Source organism: Castanea sativa, chromosome 5 (assembly GCF_040712315.1).
Source record: "Castanea sativa cultivar Marrone di Chiusa Pesio chromosome 5, ASM4071231v1".
Lineage (NCBI taxonomy): Eukaryota > Viridiplantae > Streptophyta > Magnoliopsida > Fagales > Fagaceae > Castanea > Castanea sativa.
Window position 1 is genome coordinate 69794466 of NC_134017.1, and position 11151 is coordinate 69805616.

Consider the following 11151-nt stretch of genomic DNA (forward strand, 5'->3'; position numbering starts at 1 on the left):
GATCATTTATTCACCAACGGATATAGTAATTACTCTGAATGGGCTGTCAAGTAGGAGGATCCAAGATGCTAATTCATTTCCAAATTTGACACATCCACCCTTCACTTCCCCTTGCACACGTATCTGGCCCAATATTTGAGACAATTCATGTTAGCCCATTAATCACTACAATTAACAAGAACAAAATAGTCTCTCTCCTTTTTTAATGTGGGATTAAACATTTTCACTAACTCCTCATCTTCCACATTCACTCCCACATCTTTACATTTATGTTATAAAATTTATTCATTTTAATTATTTAATATTAAAATGCTCCAACAATCCCCCACTCATTTTTATATTAAATTTTTAGTTAAAGAGAGATTACCAGGCAAAGATGGGTCACTATGCATCATGAAGGTGTGCTTTGCATTGAACCTTCACTTAGTAAAACAGCGATCTCAACTCCAGAGTCGTAGTGGTCTCCGACTTGAATTAGAACTGCTTTAGGAAAATTAAGTGTCATTGCTTACACATAACAACTCAAGTGTTGACATGAGCTTTTATAGCTAGCACTTTACGCCCATGTGCTGATCCCGGTTTCATAAGTGTATTTGAGATTAAGTTCAAATCTCATAGGGAGCGGCCCCACCCCACACTCACATAGGTTCAAATCTCATAGATTAACTCCTCATCTTCCACATTCACTCCCACATCTTTACATTTATGTTATAAGATTTATTCATTTTAATTATTTAATATTAAAATGCTCCAACAATCCCCCACTCATTTTAATATTAAATTTTTAGTTAAAGAGAGATTACCAGGCAAAGATGGGTCACTATGCATCATGAAGGTGTGCTTTGCATTGAACCTTCACTTAGTAAAACAGCGATCTCAACTCCAGAGTCGTAGTGGTCTCCGACTTGAACTAGAACTGCTTTAGGGAAATTAAGTGTCATTGCTTACACATAACAACTCAAGTGTTGACATGAGCTTTTATAGTTAGCACTTTACGCCCATGTGTTGATCCCGGTTTCATAAGTGTATTTGAGATTAAGTTCAAATCTCATAGGGAGCGGCCCCACCCCACACTCACATAGGTGAATTTTGTTAAGGGTGCTCCTGTAATTCTGACACCCCACTCATACGAGCTACAAATTTCATTAAGAGTTTTTTACTCAACCTCTCCACATTATAGGATAAATGCACTTACATCATAGGGATGAACAATTAAAAAATTATTTACAAAGTAAATAATTAACAAAATAATTTATGCATTTCTTACGACCATTGTTTGATTCGTTTTTCCCATTGAACCCAATTCTTAGGATCTCTGGTCTTTGGGTTGGGTATCCTCATACATGGCTCATGATTCTATGGACTTTAGTCCCATCCCCCTCGATGTATTCCAGACTCTATCTTTTGCCAAGGCCTTGGTAAATGAATCTGTAAGATTATCATTAGATTTAATATAATCCACAGTTATAATGCCACTACTCAAATAAGATCGCACGGTACTGTGCTTTCTTCTTATAGGTCTGGATTTACCATTATAATAACGGTTTTTAACTCTACCAATTGCAACAATGCTATCACAATGAATTAATATAAGTGGAATTGGCTTTTCCATAAGTGGAATTGGCTTTTCCCAAAGTGGAATTTCATATAACAAATCTCTACGCCAATTTGCATCTTTACTAGCTGAAACTTTTGCTATTAATTCAGTTTCCATTGTTGAATTATCAATTATTGTTTGCTTTTTAGATTTCCAATAAATGGCACCACTACCTAAGGTAAAAATATAACCAATGGTAGAAAGAGAATCACCTGACAAAGTATTCCAATCAGCATCACTAAAACCTTCAATCATAACATGGTATTTTTTATAAAACAAGCCATAACTTTTGGTACCAATTAAATATTTCATGACTCGTACAACAGCTAGCCAATGATCTTTACTAGGCTTGCTAGTAAATTTGCTTAGCACTCCTACTGTATATGCAATGTTAGGTCTAGTACAATCAATAGCATAACGCAAACTACCAATGGTGCTAGCATAATCCTTTTGATTAAAAATCTCATCATTATTATTCACAGGAAATAAATGAACACTAGAATCAAAAGGAGTAGCTACACTTTTGCAATCATGAAAATTATATTTTCCCAACATAATGTGATTGATCAAGATATATTCAATCACATGCTTTTGTAAATTTCATGCCCAAAATAAAAATTAGCCTCACCAAGATCTTTCATATCAAAATGGCTTTTAAGAATATTTTTTGTCTCATTTATAACATGCATATTTGAGCCAAAAATCAACATATCATCCACATAGAGACTAATAATAACATGTAAATTATTCCATGATTTAGAATAAATACATTTATCACATTCATTTGATTTATAACCATTCTCAATCATGTAAGAATCAAACTTTTCATGCCACTGCTTAAGTGCTTGTTTTAAGCTATATAGGGATTTAGTTAGCTTACATACCTTGCTTTTTTGTCCAGGCTCTACAAAGTCTTTGGGTTGATCCATATAAATCTCTTCCTCTAGGTTCCCATTTAGAAAAGCAGTTTTTACATCCATTTGATGAATTTTCAAATAAAAAATTGCAGCAATAGCAATTAACAATCTAATAGATGTAATTCTTGTTACCGGAGAAAATGTATCAAAGAAATTAAGATCAGTTTTTTGTTTAAAGCCTTTTGCAACAAGTCTAGCTTTAAACTTATTTATTGATCCATCCGGTTTCAACTTTTTTCTAAGAACTCATTTACAACCTATGGTCTTACCAACCCGGTGGAAGATCTACTAAATTCTAAGTTTTATTAGAAATTAGAGATTCCATCTCATCATTTACAGCCTCTTTCCAAAAAATAGCATCAGGTGATGTTAAAGTCTCTTTTAAATTTTGAGAATTTTCCTCAATATTAAAAACATAATAATCAAGACCAAAATCCTTTTCAACTCTAGCTCTTTTACTTCTTCTAGGTTCCATTTCAAAATTTTCTTGATTTTGTAGATGTGAAGTAGAAGAACTAGGTTGTAACAAAATATTTTCTTCACCTCCACTATTTTTCAATTTAAAAGGAAATTTTTCTTCATGAAAAATTGCATCACTAGATTCAAAAATTATTTTGTTTTCAAAATCAAAAAATCTATAGACTGCACTATTAAATGCATAACCAAGAAAAGCACAGGTAGTAGCTCTTATACCTAATTTAGGTATTTTAGGGTCAGTAAGCCTTACATAAGCAAGACAACCCCATACTCTCAAATATCCCAAATTTGGCTTATGTCCTTTCCACATCTCAAAATGTGTGATGTGTGACTTTTTATGTGGCACCCTATTCAAAACATGACATGCAGTTAAAATAGTTTCACCCAAAAATGTGAAGGTGCACCAGATTTAATTAATATGGCATTTGTTAACTCAATTAAAGTTTTATTTTTTCTTTCAGCCACACCATTTGAAGCAGGTGAATATGGTGCAATAGTTTCATGGATAATTTCCAAAGATTGAACAAATGAGTTGAATGCACTTGATTCATACTCACGGCCTCTATCACTTCTTATTCATTTTATTTTTCTACCGAATTGATTTTCAATTTCTTTTAAAAAATCTTGAAATTTTTCAAAAGTATCACTTTTATTTTTCAACAAATAAATAGTTGTATATTTTGAGAAATCATCAATAAAAGTGATAATATATTTATTTCCTCCAGGAGTTAAAATTCCCTCAAATTCACATAAATCGGAGTGAATTAACTCAAGTAATTCGGTATTTCTTACAACACTTTTATGAGGCCTTTTTGTAATCTTAGCTTGACTACAAGTTTCACATTTTTCAAAATATTTTGACAGTCTTGGAATTAATTCTATACTACTCATGATTCCCATATATCTACTATTTATATGACACAAACGAGCATGCCAAAAATTAATAGAAGAAAGCATATAAACTGAACTAGTAGATGCTTTATTATTCTCAACATTCAATTTAAACATTCCATTACAAGCATAACCCTTGCCCACAAATAATCCATTTTCAGTGATTACATAATTATCAGATTCCATAGTTTGCTTGAAGCTAGCCTTGTTAGGCAAAAAACTTGACATCAAATTCTTCCTCATGGACGGAGTGTAAAGTACATCTTTCAAAGTTAGCACATGTCCAGAAGTGAATTTCAATTCAACCTCACCACTCCCAAGAACCTTGGTTTTGCTAGAGTCACCAAGCATAACAGTTTTTTCTTCTTCAAAAGGAGTGTACAATTTAAACCAATTTTTGTCATAGCAGACGTGCCTATTAGCACTAGAATCTGCCCACCACCCTTCAACATATTGCACCATGTTGATGTCTATAATCATAGCCACTAAAGGCTCTTCGGTTACGTTAGCCTGCGGGACAGATTAAGTTTTTGAAATTTGCAAAATCGAGCAATATGCCCACTCTTGCTACAGACAAAACAGGATCTATTAAATTGATCTTGTGAAGGGGGTCCTTGATTCTTATTGTAATTTTTATTCGGGTTTCCCCTTCCTTGAGGTGATCTATTATTGTTTTTAAAGGCTTTCTTTTTTGGCTTCAATTGACCATTTCTAGGAAAATGATTTTTGGGCATATTATGATATAATGAAATAAGGTTTACCTTTGTGGTGGAATTACTATTGCTCTCTTGTGTCATGAGTGCATCTTGTCCTCTAGCCTCCTCCTCCTCCTCTACACATATGCGTGTGATCAAGGTCTCCAAGGATGTTTCCTTTTGTTTGTGCTGCAAAGTCTTTTGGAACTCCCTCCAAGATTGTGGTAGTTTGTCAATTATGCCAGCTACCACCAAATTGTCTCCAATCTTTATGCCTTCGGATCTCAACTCTGCTACAATCATTTGGAAGTCTTGTGCTTAATCTACCACCGATTTTCCATCCATCATTTGGTAACGGAAAAATCTACTAGCAGCATACTTCTTTGCACCTGCCTTCTCGGTATCATACTTGCTTTATAAAGCTTTCCAAATTTTTTTAGCAGACTTGTAAGTTGTATCATAATAATTATAGAAATGATCGGCAAGACAATTCAATAGATAAGAGCGACAATTATATTCATCTTTTGTATACTTATCTATTTTTTCTTGATGAAGAATATATTCTTTGTCACTCATCTCATCGGTAGGAACCTTTGACGGATTCTTCTCAGTGAGGATGTAGGCAACTTTGAGAAGGTTCAAGTAGAAGAGGACATTTCCTTTCCACCTCGTGAAGTGGGCTCCCTTAAAGCGAAATGGCTTGTTGAGGTATCCAACGGGCTCATTTGGTTTCTCTTGTGTAGGCTCTATGTGGTGAATCTCCTTAAAATTGTTGGTGCAAACACAATGATAATGGAAATAACACGAAAAAAAACCGAATAATACTTCTGAATTTGTTATTAATTTAAAGAAAGAGATTACACAACACTATTTGGACTGAGGCACGACATTCGCTCTCTTTAAGGAGATTCAAGCCCTTGGTTGGCTAAACTTTGTAACCGGTGCAGACCGTCTTTGACTTGTCTCCTCTAGGATATAACAGCCCAACAAGTGTCGTATGGCTAGAACAATCTCTGCATAAAGTGTTCAAGTCTAAAGCTCTACCAGAAAGAACATCATTCCTTGTCAAGAATCTCTCTATTTTTTTTTAGTGTATATTGCAGTAACTTAGATTGTGTCTGAATGGGTCTATTTATAGGCTCAATGGGTCTCACGAAATTACTACCCAAATTAATATGATTAATTAGGTCCATTATTCTAATATAGTGAGTGTTACAAGATTATTTGTTGGATATTATTCTGATGAGCTAGAGTTACACAATTAATGGTGAGATAAGGAGTTTTCTGAATAATGAAAAGGCCCAAACGGATAGTCCACCTCCACCTTTCACCTCACCCTTGCGCACGTATTTGGCCCAATATTTGAGACAATTCATGTTAGCCCATTAATCACTACAATTAAAAAGAACAAAATAGTCTCTCTCATTTTTCAATGTGGGATTAAACATTTTCACTAACTCTTCATCTTTCACATTCACTCCCACATCTTTACATTTATGTTATAAAATTTATTCATTTTAATTATTTAATATTAAAATGCTTCAACAGATACTAAGTAACTTGGATATTTCAAAATCCTCAATGTATCTTCTCAGAGATACTTTTGCATGTGTGTTCCCAAAGCGTTGGAAGAAAAATAATTATTTTTGAAAAAACTTCTTTAATTTTATAAAATTTATGAGATTAAGCAAAGGGTTAAAAAAAAAAAACTCTATTTAAACCATAAACTCACTAGTAAATTGTTGTACAAAGAAACAACATTTCACATACGAACATAACATTATAGAGATGAAAATAAGTCTAGGCAAAGGCCAACCAGCTTCACCTACTAAAACACAAGAGGAAGCCATATTCACAAACCTTCTGTATAAGCAACCCCGGTGGACTTCAACCATGTTCCTCCTTGTATCAACTCAGCTACTGTGAACTTTTTGGCTTCCTTTACACTAGTAATGACATGATAACCAGACCATTTCACTCGCTTACTAGTACCAGCACCTGGTCCCTTGTTATTATATTCCCCATAATACAATGTTTTTAATGCAAAATCCTTATCCCACACAGACCACCCAGTTGGATCAATATGATCACCAATGTAGGATTGCATGACAAAAGTTCTTGAATACTCTTTCCAAGGCCGGCCCAAATATGATCGGGTCGAGCCCTTTAAGGGCTCAAGATCTGGGCTTGCTATAATGTCACAATTTTGAATAGAAGTCCCAGTGGCTTGGTTTGGATCAGTTCGACCTTGGGCTGTAACCATGTTGGCTTGTCCACTCATGGGCTTTCGAGCCACTAGTTTGCAATTTTGGAACACAACGGCTGCATTTCCAAATATAAAATCGACGGTTCCAGTGATGTAAGAATCCCGAAAGAATTGCCGGTTTGAGTGGGCGTAGAGAGTGTCTTGGTAAGCATCAATGCGGCAACGATTTATGACGGATTGATCGGCCCCGACGCGGAGTGCCACTGCTTGGTGCTTCTTCGGCCCAGCTGTGTTCTGGAACCAGATATCTTGGGCTATGAATCCATCACCAACTGCAGCTGTATTGGTACGCCATAAATTGGTTATTGTTTTAGAAAGCAACTTTCCTGGATGTGATATGCACCCAGCCCAGATACTAGTGGTCAATTCTGAGGTGCTAGTGTATCATTAAATTAGGCCCAAACAAACAAGTACATGACCTTTTCTATGCAATTATTTTTTGGCCTTATCCAACAGGCCGATTACTTTTTTGCTACAATTAGCCAATTTTTTGTAAGGCTCAACTGGCCCTTTTTTTTTGCTACGTAAAACAAGCCCATAACTTTTTTGTTAAGGCCCCACAGGCCCATTTATTATTTTTCTAGGTCCAACATGCCCATTTCTTCTTTTTGGCAAGTTCGAACGGCTCCATTCTATTCCCATCCAAATTAAGGTAATCGTATAACTGTATAAGTTGTTTAGCCAAAAAAAAAAAAAAAGTAATCGTATAAGTTTTTTACACTAACCTTATTTTGGTGTAAATTTAGTATATAAAAGGCTTTCAAAAAGGGAAAGTAATCTTATGCGCTAGAAAAAAAGAGTGAGCCTCCTACAAGTATGTGGGCCTTACACCCATGAGTGTGATGCTTAGATACTTGTGAGAGGTGTACCTGCACACAATATATCAGTTCTCATAAAAAACAAAAAAAAAAAAAGTATACACCATTGGCCAATTCCTTGCATGCCAAAATGGCTAAATCAAATAAGAGCATAATTTCAGAAAGGTAGCTACCATTTCTTAATTATTCCACTTTAATAATTAAGAAATAGTAGAATTAATTATTTAATTATGATTCTAAATTTAAGGTCCCACGGCTATAAAACAATTGTTAAACATTTTTTTTCTCACAATAAATAGGGCAGGGGATTCAAAAAATTAGCTTATCATGAAGAACTAAATAATGTAAATGAGTTAAAATACTCTAGATGAAATGCTAACAGTTATAGCATATAGATTTGATGCATTTATCTTATTACAATATTCCTAGTTCAATCCAATCTGATTTCGCCTTTTTTAATTGCAAACACTTGAAGAAGACTAGTAATAAATTTCAAATCTTGACTTAAAAAGGAATAAGGATCTTTACCTACAGTTGCAGAATTGAAAGTTGTGGTTCCGTCAACAAAATTCAGGCTACCAGTGATAATGGTTGAACTCATGCCATCACCAACTATCATCAAGTTCTTTTTGCGCTTCCCAACCTCAACATTCTCTTTATATTTTCCTTTCTTCACATAAATAACGTACCTAGTTTTGCCATTATTTGGTGCTGAGGCCACAGCTTCTTTCACAGTCTTGTACTTCCCACTCCCATCCTTAGCCACCACAACGTTGGCCTTGATTTCCTTAGGCAAAGCTTGTAAAAGTGTCCTGTCCCTACTCGTGACCCATGTAGGGAATTCTCCATTTAATGGCTCGTCAATCATTAATCTGGTTTTCAAGGGTGAAACTGCAAGAAGCATGGCTAATGAAGTTCTGGCTCTTGATATTAAGTCCTTGAGCCCTGGCTCCATTGTGGTCCGAGCTGAGCCCTCTAGTCCATCCAAGCATGTGACATGGTTAGTGAGTACACTGCTTAGCCATGCATGGGCATCTTCAATGGAACTTGTAGTCATATTTTGAAGAGCCACTTTCGAGTTAAAAACCCTGTCCTTGGACAAGTCCATTAGCTCCACACAATCAAGCAAAGCCACTTGTTCCCTAGGATTATTGTTGATCCTTTGGTTGACATTTTTGGCTGTATCAATTGCTTTTTGTATAGCTGATGTGGATTCTTCTAAAAACATTTGCAACATGATTGTCTTAGAGTCATTGACAACTTCTGAGACCATGGATATGCATCCTGCTTGGTTATATTCTTGATCACAGATGTGGCTGTGTAGGAGGGGATTAGAGGAGCTAGGTTTGATAAGATGGGTAGCAACAAGTGCTGTTGAGAGTATGATAGCAGCAAAGGAGAGAATTAGGTAAAGAGTATTCTTGCAGTGAGAAGTTTTGGGGTTCTCTAACAGAGGTTGATGGGTTGCCATGTTTGGACTTCATGCAGTAGTTGTTTTCTCCGGTAAGCTTATCCCTTATCTTGTCTTATGGCCCTTAAATAGAGTATAGGAGATAAAGCAAAAGTTTACTTTAATTGTTGTAATCATAAAGCCTTACTAAGAAATTGAAACTATGGGTCATAATTATCACGGTTTCACATCAAGCGTTGAATTCCTAATAGGATTAACATTATTTTCCTACTTTTGCATTTTATATTGTCAATTTGCTAATCAATGATTGACTTTAAGCTAGTGGGAGTCTTGAGGTTTCTCAATTCACTGTTTCATGAAATGTGATATTAGAGATATAACTTAATAACTATATAGACCTTGCAAATTATTCCGATAACTTTTAAACAAAAAGCAAATAACACGACAAAATCATATATATTATATTGGTGTGTAACTGAGAGAAAGTTTAATTTAAAATCCAAATTAAATTCTGATTGCACACTAATTTTGTGCTAAGTGTCAATCTAATTACCCTATTATTTGATGCCAAGTGTCTTTATATTTCAAATACAATATAATTTCGCACTAAATTTTATTTCTATTGTGCTTTAATTGTGTATCGATTATGTTTACATGCAAATTCATGTATCTAAACTTGGAAAATATGAAAAGACTTAATTCTAATTTATTATGGTTCTTTATAATACTATTATTAGGTACACACTGCACCCTTGCACACACACATACACTAAAAGCTAGTTTTTTTAGCACTACCACTATGAATGTTCTAATTAATCTAGGTTAATTTAAAGTGTTCAGATTAATATTCAGGGTCTACTTTGTGCTTGTTTGTTTACTATGATTTAGGCAACAAAATTATGAATGCAGTTTCAAAACGTGATTTTTGTAATGTCTTAATTTACAAATTGTGTGTTTCTGGGTCCAAAAATATGATTTTTATGTGGCATTAGACCAACTGAGTAGTAATGATAAAAAGTTGTTGACACAATTTTAGAAAGCTCACACAAACGCTCCAGCGCCTGCGTTTGTTGCTTTAGTACTTTTTTTTTTTTTTTTGAATAGAAAAAAAATGGTGCATTTATTTATTTTATTTAAAAGAACAATACTAAGGCAACAGACACCAATAAAATGCACCATTGTGAATATAGCGTCAGAGAGCGTTTTCACCACTTCACACCAAACTCTGTTAGTTTTAATTAACAACTCATAAATTCTAGAATAAATTCTTTGATGATACAATTAACATAATTGTATTGTTGCTTTTTACTTAATATGACACTCCAAAGTAGATTCATATTTTCCTTAGTTTTAATAAAAGCCCAGCCCGGTTTTCGGGTCTAGTTCTCAAAAAAATATCAGATATACGTATTCACTCTTTCATATGAGTTGGATTCATTCTCATGTGAGATGGTGATTACATGTAATACCACTTACTAAAATGACATTTCATATAAAACTAGTTTATTTTAAAAACATTTTAAAGTTATATTATTTATAAAAGAAATTGAAAAAAAAAATGTATAACTTTTTTCAAATAATTCTCAAAAGCAGACTTAAATATCATCTTTACGAGGAGAAATGGTCAAAGATTACGGCATTATCGAGATATTGTATAAAATTATTCAAAAGTCGGTAAAAGCTAAAGCAAAGACCTTAATGATAGTATATTAAGAAATTGAAACAATAGGTCATAATTATATTGGTTTCTCATCAATTAATGAGCAAAGCCTTGAATTCTTGTCTTCTATATGATAACCATATCTAGTATTGACTTTAAGCCGGTGGGATTAATAGTTTGCAGTACTGTTTCATGAAGAGTAATATTAGATATTTAGAAGTATTCTAAATCTTCAATTGCATTGATAGGTAGGTTTTGTTCTCTTTCAAAGCACATAGCAATGGAAGAAAATGTTTCTACAAATTAAAATGAGGTTCCTCTTTATAAGCACATGAAAATATGCTTATTTAGACGATGTGAGATTCCATGGATGGCAAAACTCCTTTTTGGGTCACTACATTATATATCAATATATTGTA

At 34.1% G+C, this 11151-nt stretch overlaps 1 protein-coding gene across 1 annotated transcript; it reads right to left on the reverse strand.

Annotated features, from left to right (window-relative positions):
- Positions 1–6274: 6274 nt before the first annotated feature.
- LOC142636438 (pectinesterase/pectinesterase inhibitor-like) lies at positions 6275–9195 on the reverse strand. The gene is made up of 2 exons (XM_075810674.1): positions 8190–9195; positions 6275–7121 (listed from the first exon to the last, which is right to left on the reverse strand). The coding sequence occupies exons 1-2, from the start codon at positions 9130–9132 to the stop codon at positions 6430–6432; spliced, it is 1635 nt and encodes a 544-aa protein (XP_075666789.1). The 5' UTR covers positions 9133–9195; the 3' UTR covers positions 6275–6429.
- Between the last annotated feature and the right edge of the window lie 1956 nt (positions 9196–11151).